Source organism: Carlito syrichta, unplaced genomic scaffold (genome assembly GCF_000164805.1).
Source record: "Carlito syrichta isolate Samal-C Ts95f unplaced genomic scaffold, Tarsius_syrichta-2.0.1 Scaffold84685, whole genome shotgun sequence".
NCBI lineage: Eukaryota > Metazoa > Chordata > Mammalia > Primates > Tarsiidae > Carlito > Carlito syrichta.
The window spans coordinates 97,885-116,250 of record NW_007028781.1 but is presented as its reverse complement, the minus strand read 5'-3'; the positions used below and the strand labels follow the sequence as shown (position 1 = coordinate 116,250).

General features: G+C 57.4%; 1 protein-coding gene across 1 annotated transcript in view; it reads left to right on the top strand.

Annotated features, from left to right (window-relative positions):
- Positions 1-4,005: 4,005 nt before the first annotated feature.
- IL2RB (interleukin 2 receptor subunit beta) overlaps positions 4,006-18,366 on the top strand; it is a 21,562-nt gene continuing 7,201 nt past the window's right edge. The window contains exons 1-8 of the mRNA XM_008056518.2: positions 4,006-4,187; positions 9,308-9,413; positions 9,827-9,941; positions 11,183-11,261; positions 13,931-14,036; positions 15,365-15,513; positions 16,594-16,759; positions 17,520-17,637. Coding sequence (XP_008054709.1) covers positions 9,326-9,413; positions 9,827-9,941; positions 11,183-11,261; positions 13,931-14,036; positions 15,365-15,513; positions 16,594-16,759; positions 17,520-17,637 — 821 coding nt within the window. The 5' untranslated portion in view covers positions 4,006-4,187; positions 9,308-9,325. The remainder of the gene's footprint in view (positions 4,188-9,307; positions 9,414-9,826; positions 9,942-11,182; positions 11,262-13,930; positions 14,037-15,364; positions 15,514-16,593; positions 16,760-17,519; positions 17,638-18,366) is intronic.

Below are 18,366 nucleotides of genomic sequence, written 5' to 3'. Positions count from 1 at the left end.
GGGGCGGGGGCCTGCCAGCACTAGCCCCCAGCACGCCTGAGACCAAGGCCTAGGCAGGCCCCAGGGGGCTCTGTCATGCCCCTGCCATCAGAGAAGCTTATGGATGATGTCAGATAGAATCTGATGTCTTCCGAGACAGACTCAGGTTCTGATCCTGGCTTTGCCACGTTCTGGAAGAACGACTTGTGAGTCTTGGTTTCCTTGTCTTTAAAATGGGAAGGAAAGAGCGGACTCAGCGAGTACAAAGTCCCCAGGGAGCTCGGCCTGTCTGACAGCAGCAAGCACACTTGAACTGCAGAGGGACCTGGTGTGGGCCTTCCAATGAGGACAGGCAGCTCCCGTGGGACTTTGGGGTCGAGTTTGACAGTTCGGATTGTATTATAAAGGCAGTGGGAATTACTGGAAGTTTTCAGTGTGTGTGTTGGGGGGGATTTGGGTTTGGGAAAGATTGTTCTGGCCGCTGAGAATAGGCTGGAGGGTCAGGAGTGGAGACAGGGAGGCCAGGGCCGAGACCACCGTGGGCTGGGCCGTTGGGAGACCTCGCAGCTCCAGCAGGATGGGGTGCCCTTCCCTGCACACTCCTGCTGGGTGCCAGGCCTCTGGACCTCTGCCTGGCATCCTGTCTCCCCTTCCTCACCTGGTTTTCCGTCCAGCGTGGGTACCTGGGGACAGCCAGTGTCATCAGTGGAAAGCTGCTGATGGCTGAAATAAGAACCCCATGTCCTTTGAAGCAACGTGGATGGAGCCGGAGACCATTATCCTAAGAGAACTGACTCGGAAACAGAAAACCAAATACCGCATGCTCTCCCTCATCCGTGGGAGCTAAATGGTCACAAAGATGGAAATAACTGACACCGGGGACACCGACAACAGGGGGTTAGGATCCAGAAATTATCTATGGGGCACAGTGTTCATATCTGGGGAATGGGTCACCTGAGACCCAATCCCCGCCCTACACAATACGTCCGTGTAATGATCGTGCATGAGTATCCCCTGAAAATAAAAACAAAACACAAAACAAAACAAAAACCTCCTTGTCTCAGAGGCCCAACATGCAGAGGTGTTTTTCACACTCACATTAGAGTCTGGTGTGGATGGCTGGGGGTCAGCGAGGGTGTGTCTCTCAGATGATTCTACCCCGCCGCCCCCCCGCATCCAAGGACTTCACTTGATTCTGGTAGGGGATGGGGGAGAGAGGGAGGGAAGGAGGGAAGAGGAAAGATGGGAGGAGGGGGGAGAGGGAAAGCGAACAAGAGACAGGAGGATCAAAGGTGAGTTTTTTTAAGGCCTAGAAGTCGAATATATCACTTCCTTCCATATCCCATCGGCCCCACCTAAATTGCAAGGGAGGTTGAGAAGTGGGGGAGGACAGGGCACAGCAGGGTACAGGGACACACTCTGACTTCCCTCTCATACCACGACGTGCCTCTCCCCCACACTCCCCAAGCTGTGCGATGTCACATGGAGGATGTAGACACTGTGTGTGTGTTTAAGACCCCCTCAACACACAGAGCCTTTCCATCCGAGGTGTCCTGGGCTGTGCCTCGTGGCCATAGCTGGAGCCCCTGCCTTGGGATGGGAGCTGCCCCCATTCCTCACTTGCCCCTTGCTCAGGCAGCTTCGACTGTGGAAGTTCCCCGATGTTCCCCCAGGCTTGATGGTGGACAGGAGTCCGGCCCCCTCCCCTGGTCCTGCCCTGCTGACCTGTGCTACCCCGCTCGGCTCCCTGGACCTGGCGTAGCCTGGCCTCGGGGGCTCTGGGATGCTCAGTAAACGTTTGCTGAATGAATGACAGAAGGAGTGCAGGATGGAGGAGGAAGAGTCTTGAGTGGTGCATGCAGGGTAGCTGGGGCGTCCCATGGACAGAATTGTCTTGCACGCCCTGCCACTCCCAGTTGGGCCTGTGACTTCGGGCTTTGCCTGGGATGCATTTTTCCTTTATAAGTAGAAGCTTTTAAAGTTGTGTCTGACTTCGTTTATGCAGGGGCAGGAGAGACATTCATGCCATAGGGAGGGGTGTGGAGAGAGGGGTGTCCTTCCTACCCCTCCCCAGCTGACTTTCCTCCTTGGGAGAACCTGCCTTTTGGCTTCTAGAGAAGCTTCCAGGAATATTCTATGCTTCCTAAACCCTGGCTGTTGTTCTTAGCCTCTGGTGGTGACTGTTGTGTTTATTACCCTCCCCTTAAGCCAGAGAGCCTTGCTCTAGGGGGAGGTACAGCCGGTGGGGAGGGAATTGGCCTTACCAAGAGCCTACTTCGTGTGGTCACACTGGGTGCCTGGGCACATCTATTGTCAGAGCCTCTCGACAAGCTCAGGTAGGAACTGTTCTCCTTGTGTTTCAGGTGTGTAGTCGAAGCCCAGGGAGGCCAAGGTCACCCGGCTGCCACAGCCATGTCCGCTTGGTCCTGCTCCTCGAGGGTGGCCATGCTCCATGCCTTTCTTTCCCCAGCTCAGCCCTGGGGTTTGCATGATTCTCTTTTTAGGGTGTTGAATTCTACATTCTCACGTCTGCAGAGCTGCCCCCGATCTACCTTTTCAAGACAGGTGGAGCTTACGATAAAACCCCTCTGGAACAGGGCTGTTAAAATTGGGAATGGGAGAAAGCAGAGCCACTTCTCCTGGACTTGTGGACAGAACTTTCCAGGGTCTGTGGGCCTGTGACACTGCACATAAATAGACGTGCGTCTTTCTAAAGAGCATCCATAACTTTTCATCATTAAATAAAGAGGCCCAGGCTGGGCGTGATGGCTCATGCCTATAATCCCAGCACTTTGGGAGGCCGAGGTGAGAGGATTGCCTGAGCCCATGGGTTCGAGACCAGCCCGGGCAACTTGGCGAGACCTCATCTCTACAATAAATAAAAAAATTAGCTGGGCATGATGGCATGTGCCTGTAGTTCCAGCTACTTGGAAGGCTAGGGTGAATGATTTCCTGAGCCCAGCAGGTCGAGACTGTGGTGGCTGTGAGCATGCCACTGCACTCCAGCCTGGGCAACAGAGGAAGACTCCAACTCAAAAAAAAAAGAAGAAGCCTGAGCTGAACCTCTCCCCACCCCCTCCAAAAAAGGGGGGAAAGGAACAGAAACCATGACTTGAGAGGAAGAGAACGATTCTAGAATGTTCAATAAATGACCATCAGATTGTTTGAAAAGCCCTGAGAGTCATCCCTGAGTGCTAAACAGAGTGAAGGGCTTCCTGGAAGGCTGGGTGAAAAGGGGTCTCTGAGAGATGGCGTTTGGCAGGCTGAGGGGAGGAGGCACGCTGGGGGCACCCAGAGGGACGTGTTTGTGTGAGGCCTGGGTGTTGGCAGGTGTATGTGTGACCAGATGAAGATGTCACAGGCCTGGGTGGCCTGTGTAAGATGGTGGCGGTGGTGGAGGCGTGTGGCTGGGTCCCTGTTTGAGAGTGAGTGCATGAATGTGTGTGTGTGTGTGTGTGTGTGTGTGTCGTGTGTGAGTGTGTGACTCTGTGACTAGTGTGTGCAACTGTGAGTGTGTGTATGTGTGTGTGACTGTGTATGTGTCAATGTTGCCAGTGTGTGTGAGCGTGTGAATGTGTGTATGTGTGAGTGCGTGTGAGAGTTGTGAGTGTGAGTGTGAGACTGTGTGTGTGAGTGTGTATGTGTGACTGTGTGTTTGTATGACTATGAGTGTGCCTGTGTGAGTGTGAGTGTATGAGTGTGTATGTGAGTGTGTGATGGTATGACTGTGCATGTGTACAAGTGAGTGCGAGATTTGTGTGAGTGTATCACGGTGTGTGTGACTGTGAGTGTGCAGTGTGTGTGAGTGTGTGACTGTGTTTGTGTGACTGTGAGTGTGCAGGCGTGTGAGTTTGTGTGAGTGTGTGTGATGGTGTGAGCGTGCATGCGTACAAGTGAGTGTGCGACGGTGTGACTGTGTGTGAGTGTGTGTGCGCGTGCGCCACCCCCGGCGTGGGAGGCAGATCTTTATCTGGCCCTGGCTGCCTGAGGAGTTTCAGGCTTTCTCACAGCCTCCTCTCCCCGCCTCCCCACCGGCCTTGCCCCTCCATCCCTGCACAGGAAGTGGGCTGGCCCTGGGGTTTAGTCTTGCCGGCCCCAGCGTCTCCTACCTGGGCCAGAGCCGAGCGGGGCCCTGGGGAGATGGCCATGGTCCCCACGTCTGGGAAGACTGGAGAAAGCAAGCCGCCGCAGCCCCATGTCTCAGCCAGGTGATGCCCGCCCCCGCACCCTGCCCAGCCCTGGAACCCTGCATCCCTCCCGGGCCCTGTGGACCCGCCGGGGAGGCTGGGAGTGAAGGTCACGGGGAAGACTCTTGGCTCTGACTCAGTTCCCCCAGCAGTTTCTGTCGGAGCTTCCACCTCCAGCCTTATCTTAGAATCCCACGGGGCTGGGGAGGGCCAGGCTCTCACGGCTCCCGGCTGGGGAAAATTGGCCCCTAGTCCCAGGCCATCCCTCTTTCCCAGTCCACCCCTGGGGCAGCTCTGAGATGAGGGGCTACCCTGGGTCCTGGGTGCTGGACCCTCAACCGGGGGGTGGAGAAGGAGGTGGGAGGACGGGCTGGGTGCTCAGGGAGGGCAGCCCCCCTCCTGGCCTCTGTGGAATGGGGCCCATCCTGGGAGAGGCGCTTCTGTATAGAAACAGTGCTCCTTGAGAGGCTCAGGGGGCAAGGGAGGAGACGGGCCCCATCTGGGAACTGGCTATGAGTGAGCTATGCTGGGAGGTCTCTGGGAGCCCCAGGCTGGAGGCCAGAGCCCTGGATTCGAGTCTGGATTTGACCTTTCCTTGGCTGCGTGACTGGACAGGTACGTAGCATCTCCTGGCATTGGGGACAGGACTCCATCTCTGTAGGTACTCTCTCCTCTCCTGGGGGTCAAGTCCTCCACCCTTAACTGTGTTTGTAGCACCTCAGGATGGAGTGAGGGACTGAGCTGGCCCCAAACCAGGGGCCCGGACCCAGCTGGGGAGATGCCCCTGGAGTTAACCAGCAAAAGAGCACTGTGTGTGTGTGCGCGTGTGTGTGTGTGTGTGTGTGCGCGCGCATGCACGCGCACGCGCGTGTTTGGTGGGGGGACCAGAGGGAACACAGGGAGACGGGGCTCATCAAGCTCAGAGGTCAGGTAGGACACATCGTGGGCTACTGGGCTCCTACATTACCACCGTGTGCCCATCATACCAGCAGGGGCCTGGGACAGCACCTGCTTGGGCTCGTATTCCAGTTCTACGCCCCTCTATCCTGGGCAAGAGGCTGGCCTATGCCTCGGTCTCCTCATCTGACAAGGAGTCATCATAGAATCTACGCGTGGGGCTGTCGTGAGGACCAGTGCTGTGCTGTCCCCAGGCACCGAAGACACAGCGGGCACAGAGAGGGGGCTGTGTGCCTGTCGTCATCCAGGCTGAAATCGGATGATCTGGGTTTGAGCAGCTCTGAGCTTCGCTTTTGACACTGATCAGATGGGGGTGCCGAGACCCACCGAGCAGGGCTGTGATGGGGACACCATGAGTCTGTGGTGTGGACAGTTTTGTCATCGTGAGGGCAAGGGTGTGGTGTGCGGGAACCCGGGAGGATGGTGTTTGGGGCTCAGCAGTTCCCGGCCCACCTGCATTCGCTGAGCCGGGCCCCTTCCCCGTGCATGACCTTGAGTAGCGTCTCCGACCTTCCTGAGCCTCGGTTTCCTCCTTGCAGAGTGAGGGCACAGCCTCAGTGACTGCCAGGAGGCTCCTGGGGTCTCCCCATTATGCCCTCCATGCTGTCTTCCCCTTGACCTTGCCCTCGTCCTCTCTGGGTGCACCTTTGGCTCCGGTGGCAGGAGCAGACTTTCGATGCTGCTTTCTCCTCCTGTCCCCTCGCTGCCTCATCAGGGCCTGTGGTTGGGCCCTAACCTTCCCTTGACCTTGCATCCCTCTGCCCCACCCTCTTCCTCTCACCCTGGACTCTCTGCCGGTCCTTTCCTGGGCATGGAGTCATCCTGATGACTGGGCCTGACCTGGGACGACACCCTTACAAATTATGGACAGTGTCCTTGCTCTTGGGCAAGGCTCACATCATCGAGCATGGAGCGGTCACCAGAGGGCCCGTGGGAGCCACCTTGTTGGGCTCTGTATTCTTTGGGGTCCCACCCCAGTGCCCTGTGCTATGGTGGGATCCAGGAAGAGGCTGCCGGACCTACCCTGGGAGCTCACCCTCCTGTGGGGATGGCGGGACAAGCAAGGGGGAGCCCACAGGCACCTCTCTGGGCTCCTTCCTGTACCCAGGACGAGCACCTGCTGGTCAGCCCGCGCCCTGCTGGGCCTTGACTCTCTGCTGGAACCAGTGTCTGGGCAGGGTGGGATAGCTCGAGAAAGTGCATCTTGGCTAGAATCCCAGCTCTGCTTCTTACCACATGTGTGACCCTGGGCGAGTTGGAGACCTGGAGCCTTCGTTTTCTCATCTGTGTAATGGGGATAATGAGGCCATCGGGCAGATGAAATGAGCGCGTGTGTGTATAGAGCGGGTGTGGGCTGCACAGGACGAGTATCGTTATGAGGTCAGCGGGACGTGTTTATGGTCGTGCACACTGCAACGGTGGGAAGGTGTGTCCTAGGAGTTACAGGAGGAAGGGGAGAGGCCCTGCTGGACTCTGGGCACTCTGCCCTGGCTCAGATTCCAGATATGCCTCTGACCATCAGTGTGATCTTTGGCAATGTGCTTACCTCTTTGTGCCTCAGTTTCCTCATTTGGAAATTGGGATAGTAAGATGCTCTTACTACTGCATTTAGTTTCCAACAGGGCCTGGCATATGGTAACCTGTCAGCAAGGGATTTCAGGTGTGGTGAAGAGGTCAGTGGGGCAGTGTGAGGCTCCCTGGGGTCTCCCTATGGCTTCTTTATGGGGCCTTGAACAAGTCTTTCCCATTTCTGGGCCTCAGTGTCCCCAGCTGAGAACAAAGGGCTGGGCTTACTCAGAGAGCCCTTTCAGCTCTGATGACACATGGGTCCCTGACTCATTCCTGTGACATCTGCCCTGGGAGATGGAGCCAATGGCTCTCGGGACTGGGGCACTGGGTCCCTACTCTGTGCTGGCTCTGATATAAGCATGAGATGGCCCAGAGCCATCCAGACAGCTCTGCTGTGGTCAGGGAGCCTACTGTTTACTTTCATTCATTTAGCTGCATTTATTGAGCACCGACTGTGTGCCAGGCCCTGTGCTCATTCAACAGTAGGGTGAGCACACTGCCTGACCAGTCCCTGGTCAAGGGCCAAGGACAGCCCTGCTGTTGCCACCCTAGAGGGAGCAGCAGGGCTCAGAGGAAGATGTCCTCACACTCCAATGGGAAATCAGGGAGGGCTTCATGGAGAAGGCAAGAGGGGCGTTTGAAATGGGCCTCGAAGGATGGGAGGACCTCTAGGGGCAAGGGGGAAGATAGACGGGGGAGAACCACCAAGAGGGCCCTTTAGAGGGTGAGCCTTGGTTTTCCGGCTGCCCGGAGTCACTGGCTTGTTAGGTGGGTGGGTGTGGTTCTCGCTCCCAGACACGGGCACCTTCCTTCTCAGTCCCTGAGAAATCTCAAAAGTGGGAATGTAGGCTTTGGTTGCCTCAGGACCACCCCAGGCTTCTGGGTGGGGCTGTAGGGGCTTGGAGCTGCCCTGGAGGCAGCGGAGTGCCCGCAGGGGAGGCTGTACCCTCGCCCAGGCCCAGGAGGGTAGAGAAGAGGTGGCAAATTGTCATTGGATGCCCTGTCTCAGGGGCGTCCTGGCTGACTGGGTGTTGGGGCTCAGGGGACAGAGCAAAGCCCCTGGGACAGTGAGGGCACAATTGTCCCAGACCCGGAGGTCTGAGGGGAGGAGAGCTGGGCTTTGGCTGGGTCGTGGGGATCCCCTATCAGGGGTGCTGCAGGCCACGGGGGAGGTGTTGAATTGGAGAAAGGCCCCTGGAGCTGGGCTGGAGCACTGTAGTCAGATTCTGAGGGAGAAGGGAGGGGACAGAGCACCCTGGTGGGGGAAATTGGCGAGGGAAAAGGGGTAAAACACCCAGGGCACTTGGGAGCTCTCGGGATCAAAGAGCAGCAGCGTGGGAAGAACTCCGCCTCTGGGACTCCTCTGCTCTCCCTTCACCCCTGCCCCCAGACCAGGACCACCTGCCTCTCCCCAGAGGCCTTCCCGCCTCCCCTTTGCCTGCTCAAAGCAGCAGTCCCTTAGCTTCCCCAAAGGACCATTAGATGGTTTTCCTCATTCTCCACCCCCCAGCCCTGCAGGGTGGCAGCAGCTGCACCTCCCCCTGCACAGCTTCTACGGTAACAGGTCACGGCCCAGCCTCACCTGTGTGCTGAGCAGGAGAAGAATCTCTGACAGAGACCTCCACGGTCACTGACCTCCCATGCAGGGCCCCTGGAGCGCCTCCCTCAAAGCCTTCTTGGCAGGAGCAGGTACTCCTGAGTACAAATCTTGGATAATAGGGACAGGGACGATTACCCGGGCTGATACCTGTGGATGCACCAGTGGATACTCGGGGTCAGGGACTCCATGTCTCTTTCCTCTCTGGGCTGTAACCTGCTGGCCTATCCCCATCCCAGGTTGCTTACAGGCAGGTAGGGGAGTAAGGGCGTAGACAAGGTCCTGGGTAAAGGTCACTGCAGCCCTGTGTACCTCAGTTTCCTCATCTGTCCTTGAGGATTCTGAGCACCTGTCTGTTCTGTGGCTTCTTCTCCTAAGTTTATATCTTGCTGCATTCAAAGCATTTCTTCAACTTCCTTGAGGGACAGTGATGGGCAGAGGTCGGGGGAGAGCCCGGGAGTTCTCTGGAAATCCCTCTTCCCAGCTCTGTCCATATTCCTTAGAATATTTGTTCATCTCGTGGCTATTCTGTTCCAGGCAACTTTCTAGGAATTGAGGACCTAGTAATGAACAAAAACACAAAAATCCCTGTGCTTGCTGAGTTATATGACTGTATATGTGTGTGTGTGTGTGTGTGTGTGTGTGTGTGTGTGTGTGTGTGTGAAGAGAGAGAACACATGAAAAAGCAAATAAGTAAATAACGCCGTGATGAAAAATAAACTATTTTGAGGATATGGTGAGTAACAAAAGGTGCTTTTTAGTATAGCCTGGTCAGGAAAGATCTCTCTGAGGAGGTGACATTTCAGCAGAAGCTTAAAGGAAGGCATTGAGCATGTATGGGCAGTGGGACCAGCAGGCACAAAGGCTCTGGGGCTGGACCACGTTGGCACGGTGGGGAAGCGACTGACTGCACAACCTGAGAGGGGAAGGGCCCAGCCTGTCTCTCGGGGTGGCGAGGCCCTGGCGAGTACTTACCTGTGCCCTCTCTGCTCCCCTCCACCGTGGTTCCCTTCCCCAGTGCCACCCCGTGGATGTGATGGCGGTCCCTGCTCTGTCCTGGCGTCTGCCCCTCCTTGTCCTCCTCCTGCCCCTGGCTACCTCTTGGGCAACTGCAGCGGTGAACGGTGAGGACCCTGGCATCTGGACAGCTGTGCTTTCCTGGGGAGGAGGCCAAGGCCATGCTAAAGCCCTTTCCCAGACCCCTGCTTCTTGGCAGAAGGTCCACTGGCAGGGGAGGAGGGAGAAGCAACGGGATCGGAGAGCAGGCGTCCACCCCCTGCCTCGCCCCGGGTCTGTGCTCCCCACACGTGTGCACACATGCACACATGTGCGCCTCTCCAAGCCACAGGAAGGCTCCTCTTCACTCCTGCCCGTTTCCTCCTCTCTAAAATGGGTCCATGAGTCCCATCTTTGCCCGCCAGAGTTGCCTAGCTCCTCCTCCTCAGCAGGCAGGGGTTCCGGGAGTGGGGGTGGTGTGTGGGCTGCGGGGGTGGTGGGTGCCCTGCAGTCACTGCTCATGCCTTGTCTTGCCTGGCAGACGCTTCCCAGCTCAAGTGCTTCTACAACTCGAGAGCCAACATTTCCTGTGTCTGGAGCCAGGATGAAGGTCTGCAGGGTACATCCTGCAACATCAGTGCCCAGTCAAACAAACGGTGAGCGTGCTCCACCGACACCACGGCAGCATCTCCGGGCAGTGTGGTTTCAACATCACTGGCTTTTAGGCTTCTGGAATCCTAAATGACAGACTCCAAGCAGTTGGCACTTACTGAGCCTGGGACGAACAGGACCATGACTCTTAAAATCATAGGTGTTGGCCAGGCTCGGTGGCTCAGCCTGTAATCCCAGGACTTTGGGAGGCTGAGGCGAGTGGATTGCCTGAGCCCACGGGTTCGAGACCCACCCGGGCAACTTGGCAAGACCTCATCTCTACAATAGATAAAAAATTAGCTGGGTGTGGTAGCGTGCGACTGTAGTTCCAGCTACTTGGAAGGCTGAGGTGGAAGGATCGCCGGAGCCCAGCAGGTCAACGCTGGGGTGGCCGTGAGTGTGCCACTGCACTCCAGCCTGGGAGACAGAGACTCCAACTCAAAAAAAAAAGAAAAGAAAAGAAAAGAAAAAAATCATAGGTGTTTGAGCCTAGGCCTAGAATCAAGACATTTGTCTAAGGGAATTACGGAGTCAGCTTTTAGACTCTTGGAGCCTAGGTGGTCCAGGCTAAAGTTGGGACAGGGGCAGGAGGGGGGCTGGTCAAGGTGGTCTGGGGACACCGGGCTTCGACCCTGCTTTGCCGAGGCTGGACTCCACTCTAGGGGCAAGTGGGGAAGCAAGGGGCTCCCCATGCTTTCTGGGGAGTCGGATCTTGAGAGGGCCCCTGGGCAGCTGTGGGGACAGGGGACGGAGAGTGGTTAGGTGCCTGAGGCCAGCCCTGCTGTGATCCAGGTGGCAGGAAGACTTGGTGGGGGTGGCAGGAAGGGGAATCCCACAGGGAGGTGACTGGGTCCAGGTGGGTTCCCCAGGGTGGAGGAGTGGGGAGGACAAAGAGGGGCGAAGGTGGATTGGGGCCCTGGCTTCTGGGTGGGTGGCGATTCCACAGGGTTCTGAAGGCCAAATTAAACATCTGTCTTCCCCGAAAGCCCCGTGGCGCTATGGAGGGCTTCGGTGGAGAGGGCCACGTGTCTTGAACTGGGTTGTGTTTCTAGATCACCAGCCGCTGTGGGGCCAGGCTGGGAAGACAGGGGCAGGACAAGGCGCTCATGAGAGGGCCTGGGAGGGGAGTTGGGCATAGAGCCTTGCTGCCTGGGGGCCATCCTGGAACAGGGAACTCTGAAAAGAGCCCTTGAGCTGCTCTGTGGGTCTCCCCTGTTCTTCTAAGGAGGTCCTTTTGCCTTAAAAGATTGTGGACCAAAAACTGCCAGCTGCTCCCTGTGAGACAGGCAACCTGGGCCTGCAACCTGATCCTTGGAGACCCTAATGTGAGTAACCCAACCAGGGAGAAGGTGGGGGAGGATGTTCTCCCAGCTCAGGCTGTGGTCTCAGGGAGGGCTGGATGCCATGGGAGGAGCCAGCAGCCAGCCCAGTGGCCAGGGGCTGTGACCAAGGAGGAGGCGGAGGGAGGCAGAGACACCAAAGGGCGCGGCTCGGGCATCCTCCGTGTGCAAGGCTCCTGCCATCCCATCTCTGCTCTCGCCGCCTCCCCATGCTCTACGGTCCAAGAAGGAGAGCACCCAGTAACAACAACCACAGCCAGCTCTTCCTGAGGCCTCAGTGGTGCAGGGCAGCGTGGGGTTAAGAGTGCAGGTCGGGCTGGGCTTGGTGGCTCAGCCTGTAATCCCAGCACTTTGGGAGGCCGAGGCGAGTGGATTGTCTGCGCCCACGGGTTCGAGACCTGCCTGGGCAACTTGGCCAGACCTCACCTCTACAATAAATAAAAAAATCAGCTGGGCATGGCAGCGCGTGCCTGTAGTTCCAGCTACTTGGAAGGCTGAGGCGGAAGGATCGCCGGAGCCCAGCAGGTTGAAGCTGCGGTGGCCGGGAGCGTGCCACTGCATTCCAGTCTGGGTGACTGAGTGAGACTCCAACTCAAAAAAAAAAAAGTGCAGGGTGGAGCTGACCTTCCAGCCCCACTCTGTCTTTTGCCAGCTAGGTGCCTCAGCTTCTCCCTCTGTGAAATGGGAATGATAATGGTACTCACCTTGCCGGGCTATCTGGGGGGGGGGTCAGTGCCGTCCAGAGCACAGCCTGCACTTGACACCATTATCAGTGGATCCCTACAAGCCCACGGGTGACCCCAGCACTGTCCCTGTCTTACCCATGAAGAAACTGAGGCCCAGAAAGGTGCAGTCCCTGCCCAAGGTCACACAGCCAGGTGCTAGCTGAGCTGGAATTGAACCCAGGCCTGTGGGCCCCCAGTCTGGGCTTTGCACCGTGGTGCTAGGCCACCTCTTGCAGGGCGTGTGGCCGAGTCCTAATGGGTGTGTGTCAGATTATTGTCCCTCAAACCCTCCTGATCAGTAGTTGGGCAGCAGGGATGCCCAGACCGCATCCTCCAACCGTCACCAGGTATTCTCAGGGGGGCAGGAGAGCGTGAAGACGGAGGCGCACCATGTGGCTAACAAAAGCGCAGCCCCTGGGACCAGATGCTTTGCCCACTAGGGAGCCCGGCAGGTCTGGTTTCTGGTCCTAGGGCTGCCATTTCCTAGCTGTGTGACCTCAGGCCAAGCCTCTCTGTGTTTCAGTCTCCTCAGCTAGAGGATGGGAATAGTCATAGTTCCCGTGTCCAAGGGTGTTGGGAAAATTAAATGAGATAATACATGTAAAGTGCTCAGAAGAGTGGTGGCACAGGGCGAGTATTGATGAGAATGGGCAGGGTCCTTGGTGAGGAGAGGGAGGAACTCTTTCCTGGCTGACCGTTTGGTGGGAACTCCTATAACCAGATTCCAAGATTTGCTCATAGCTGGGCTAGTACAGGTCATAGAGACTATGTCCAGGGTCCCAGACCCCAGATCCTAACTGGGCCCGTTCTCGGGCTTCCTCCTGCACAGCTGTGCACTGCCAGGTTGCCGCCTGATGGTGGGAGACTGCTCTGAGCTGCTCCCTCGGCAGTCCCTGGCCAGGCGTGACAGGCCAGGGCTTAGGGTTGCAGTTACTCTGTGGGGCTGTGGACACAGAGGGCTTGGGCTTGAGCCTGGGTCCCTCCTGCTGACTTGTCGTGTGGCTTGGGCGAGTCCGTGAGATAAGTGGCCAAGACATCTGAGTAGTGGTGCCCATGAGAGCCGTCCAATACCTGGACATTTCTTTCCAGAGGAGTCAGGGTGTAGGCCAGGTGTGGTGGTTCACATCTGTAACTCCAGTACTTTGGGAGGCCGAGGCAGGAGGATCACTGGAGCCCAGTTCGAGATCAACCTGGACAACATGACAAAAGCTTGTTTCTATAAAAACAAAAATTAGTCGGGTGTGGTGGCACATACCTGTAGTCCCAGCTACTCAGGAGGCTGAGGCAGAAGGATTACCTGAGCCCAGGAGGTGGAGACAGCTGTGAGCCATGATAGTTGTGGTCATGCCACTGTACACCAGCCTGGGTGACAGAATGAGACCTTGACTCAAAAAAAAAAAAAAAAAAAAAAGAGTCAGAGTGTGTGGTGGGGAGAGCTGGGGAAAGGGAGTCTTTTGCATCTCAAGCTATTAAACAGGTGCCGTTTCAGACCTGCTCCTTTTGGGGATCGCCAGCTTGCATGCCGCTTGTGATGGAAAACTCCCTCCCAAGGCCGCTCGCTTGATTCAGATCAGGGGCTGGTCAACTACTAAGCCCTGTGGGCCAAATCCAGCCCCTGCCTGGATCTGTAAATCACGTTTTACTGGTACATGGCCATGCCGTTTGCACACATGTTGTCTGTGGCTGCGTCACACTTATAGTGGCGGAGCTGAGTCGTGGTCACAGAGACCACGTGGCTGGCAGAGCCAAGGACAGCGACTGCCTGGCCCAGAAAACGTTTGTTGCCCCTGCCATGGATGGTCAGCATGTGGAGGGGCTCCTGGCCCCCCCCAGTTGTCGCGATGGCTTCCTCCGCCCCTTCATCCCGAGGGTCCCCCTGCCCCACCCCAAGCTATTGACAGCTTTATCCTTGCCCTGCTTCCCTTGCAGTCTCAGAAGCTCAACTCTGCAGAAGTCGTCCACATGAAAGTGAAGTGCTGTGAGGGAATGCAGTGCAGGGTGATGGTGACCCAGGACTTCAAGCCCTTTGAGAACTGTGAGTCAGGGGCTAGGGTGGGCCTGCAGCAGGGGTGGGCAACTCCTTCCCTGCCTTCCCTCTGCAGCCTCCCGCCCTGCTCCAGCCTCCTGCCCATCAGCTTCTACTCCCGCATCTGACCAGCTCACCGCCGGCTACCCTCCGGATCAAGTCCCTTCTCCTGACCCTCGCATTCAAACCTGTTCAAGATCTGACCCTGGCTCTCCTCCCCAGTATTCCTCCTCTTGTGGCCTATATTTCTGCTACCACCGAAGGCCAGCTGTCTGACTCACCCTGCTCATTCATGTCTCTGAGCCTCTGCCCTTGCTGGTCCCACTGCCTGGAAGGCTCTTCCTGCTTGGAAAATTTCCACTCATCCTGCAAGGCTCAGTGAAGGGTCGCCTCCTCCAGGATGTCTTCCCAGACTCCTCCAGCCCTCTGTACCTCCTCTTTCGGGGAATTTATGTCCTGGGCTGTCACTGCAGGTCTGTCTCTTTCACTGGGCTGTGAGTTCCCTGAGGGCAGAGTCTATGCCATCCTCGAGTCTCCTTTCCCAGCACCCATCACTAGATCTGATCAGGACAGTGCTCTGGGAAGGTCTGTTCCATGGCTGAGTACCTGCTCCATTCCCAGCCCCTCCCCTCTTCCCCCTTGAGGTGTGTCTCTAGGGAAGAGGTGGAGTAGACAGTGAGATCCAGGCCCTAACCAGATGTGTTCTGACTGGCGAATCATTTAACCCGTGTGGGCCTCAGTCTCCCCATTTGTAAAATGGAGGTAATCAGAATCACCTGCACACAGGATTGGCGTAAGGCATCTTTGAGCCAAGACATAGAAGCTGCTTAGCACGTAGTCAGTCCTCAGGGAACATCCACGTTTATTTGTGTGGTTCTGCAGAGTCTCAGAATTGTAGAAACTTGGGCCAATGTAACCTCAGAATCATAAAATGTCATACCGGTCACATTTAAGATCAATAGGAGGACCCCTGTGCAATTTCAAGTGCAGAGAAAGGCTGCAATGACTCATTCTCGCAGCAGGCATTGGATCAGTTACCAGGGAATGTTCCAGGCACCCAGGACACAGCAGGCAGCAAAGTCCCTGCCCTCCGCCAGCTCACCCTTGGAGGTTGAGGGGAGGGGCCAGAAAGTGAATTAAGAACCAAAGCCAGAGGTCCAAAAAACCAGCGCAGGGGGTGGAGGGTGGCAGGGTCAGGGGTCAGGGAAGGCTGCTCTGCACAGGCAAGGATGGAGAGACCTGTAGGGAGGCATGGCCAAGGGTCTGGCAAGCAGAGCACCTGGGGGAAGGAAGGGCGGGGCAGAGGTGGGTTACTCCGCACCGTCTCCCACCTCCAGTGCGCCTGATGGCCCCCGTCGCCCTCCGAGCCGTCCATGTGGGAACCCACCGGTGCAACATTACCTGGGACATCTTGCAGGTCTCCCACTACATTGACCATAACTTGGAGTTCCAGGCCCGGACACGGTCCCCGGGCCACAGCTGGGAGGTGAGTACATGGTGGGTCCCCACCTGCCCCGGTTTCTCCTCCGTGTCCTGTCCTGTCCCCTCCTGTCTTGGTCATCCTTCATCTCAGGGAGGTCACATCAGCTCCAGGTAGACCATAGGTGGCTGCGTCCCCCCTGCTCGCCTTCTGCACTGCCAGCGGCCGCCTCCTCTCCTTCCACACGCCCCCTTGTAACCTGGGCATCCTGCTGGTGGCCGATTCCAGACCGACACCAGGGCAAGATTTACACAGCCAAGAGGCAGGCAGCTGCCCACCCATGGGGGCTCAGAGGCCTGGGAAGCCCCCCTCTCCACCCCAAAGCCAGCCTGCTCCACGTACACATGGGGTCCGTTGCAAATTCATCACATACTCATTCCCTATTTACTGAGCACTGACTATGCGCTGGGTGGTGGGAGAGGGTAAGGGGGAGCTTGGCAAATGTCCCACTTTCCTGAAACTCACACTGGGGGCAGGCCGCTGGCAGACGCAACAGGAGACCGTGGGGTATTCTAAGTTCGATCAAGAACATTAAATGGGATGAGGTATGAGAGTGACCCGGACAGGCTGCTTCAGACTCAGGTGACAGGGAAAGGCCTTTCTGAGGTCTGGGCATTAAGGAGAGGCTGACCTGGCCAAGATCTGGAGAGAGCTTTTCAAGCAGAGGGACCAGTCACTGCAAAGGCAGGATGCTGCTTGTGTGTCTGGGAAACAGAAAGAGGTGCAAAGAGCGGCCTGGGTAGGAGGGGCCTTGAGACCGCCCTCCTTCTGGTCCCATGGAGACTCACTGTGGTGGGGTGTGGGTGGGGACCAGAGGCCAGCTGCAGGCTTGAGAAGCAGTGGCGACTCAGACCCGGGGTGGAGGGGCAAGATCCTGGAGTTGGCGCCAGCTGATGGGACACGGCTTGGGATCTGGGGGACGAGAGCGGGTAAGATCCTAGGGTTTGGGGCCCCAGCACCTGGGGTAGTCGGGGAGCCTTTGGGTAGGAAGGGGGAGGGGCATGGTGGCTGGGTGTGCTCAGCCTCCCAGCCCTGCTGTGGGAGGCGGGGTGGGCCGCTTGGCGCTGACAGTCCTGTCCCGCTCAGGAAGCCCAGCTGCTGGCCCTCAAGCAGAAGCAGCTGTGGATCTGCCTGGAGGAGCTCACCCCAGACACAAACTACGAGCTGCAGGTGCGGGTTCAACCGCAGGTTGGCGACTTCAGGACTTGGAGCCCCTGGAGCCAGCCCCTGGCCTTCAGGACGAGGCCTGCAGGTACAGTGGGCAGCAGTGGGGGGGGGGGCTCAGGAAAGAAGGAGCAGCTGGGGGAGTAGCTGCCACCTCTCCTCCTGCCTGGGGTGGGATCTAGTGTTCAGCTCTACTCCAGCCCCCTCTCATCTACCAGACATGACCCTGCAGGGGCCACTGCACAGGCGGAGACAGGGCTCATGGGGGGGCTGGGACTTGCCCATGGCCTTGAGAGCTGGGTGGAGGGAGGCAGAAAGGCTCTTTTCACTCCCCTCCACCCAGAAACCCCAAACTCCTGGTTTCTGCCAGGGCCGGGGGTGGCTGCTTTCACCTCTCAGCCTCATCTGTAAAATACGTACAGTGACACCAGGCCGGGGCTGCCGTGAGGAGGGCATGTGACACCTGGCAGCCTGGAACACAGCAGGTCTTCTGGATGGGCCTGTCCTTCACCGCCTCACACCTTGAGTTCAAGCTCAAGGCAGAGCCGGGTCCTCTGTGGGGTGCCAGAGGGAAGTGGGGGAGGTGTGTGGCTGGGCGGCTGCCGAGGGGCTGTGGGCCCCTCTGTCTGGAGCCTGAGGTGCCCTTCGAATGCCACCGAGTCGCGTCCTGCTAGCATCAAGGCTGGCTCCTCGGAGAGGGCAGGCTTAAGCAGAACCCACCCCAGTCCCAGCCCGGCAGGGTGTCATGCCGACAGGGTGTGGCACCAGGATGGGGCGGGGTGCTGCAGTGACGTGGGAGCAGTGGCACTTCTCTAACCCTTCTCCTGCTTGTCTGCCCACTCTGGCAGCCCCCCGGAAGGGACCCCTGCCCCTGCCCTGGCAGAACATCATCATGGGCCTCAGCGGGGCCCTGGTCTTCATTATCTTAGTCTACTTGCTGGTCAACTACTGGTCCATCGGGCTCTGGTAAGAAAGCTCTCCTCCTCGTGCTCCCATCTCACACGTGCACACGTGTGCACACACGTGTGTGCACATGCCACTTGCCGGGCAGGGTTTGGGCTAAGCCCCCTGCTCTGACACCTGTGCTCCCTCTGCCCCCACCCCCAGAGTCCCTCCTGCCCACTGTGCCCCCTGTGCCCACTCCCACAGGGGTAGTGGGGAGGCCCAGCCCTCCAGGGAGAGCTGTCAGGACTTGAGGACGCGTGTGTGCACTTGTCAGCTGTCTGTGCGATGGGACCTCATGGCTCTATCTAGGTCTGGGCTGTCATTCGTTTATTCCTGGATTTGCTGAGCACCAGCTTGTGCCAGGTGCTGGGAACACCATGTCAAACCACATGCATGTGTTCCAGCTCCAGGGAGCTCACAGCCCAGTGGAGAGGCAGATCCTTATGAATCGCGTGGGTATATAATGACATGGGCTGAAGGGAGGTATCAATGTGTAGTCCCCCTCGGTGTCCACAGTGGGTGGCTTCCAGGAGCCCCCAGATGCCCAAGTTCCTGAAATAAAATGGCAGAGTGTTTGCATATAACCCACGCACACCCTTTTGGATATTTTAAATCCCCTCTGTATTACAATACCTAATAGCATGTGAGTGCCACATAAAGAGTGGTTATGCTGTATTTTTTTAAACTTTACATTTTTTTTTTTGAGTTGGAGTCTCACTCTGTGGCCCAGACTGGAGTGCAGTGGCCGCT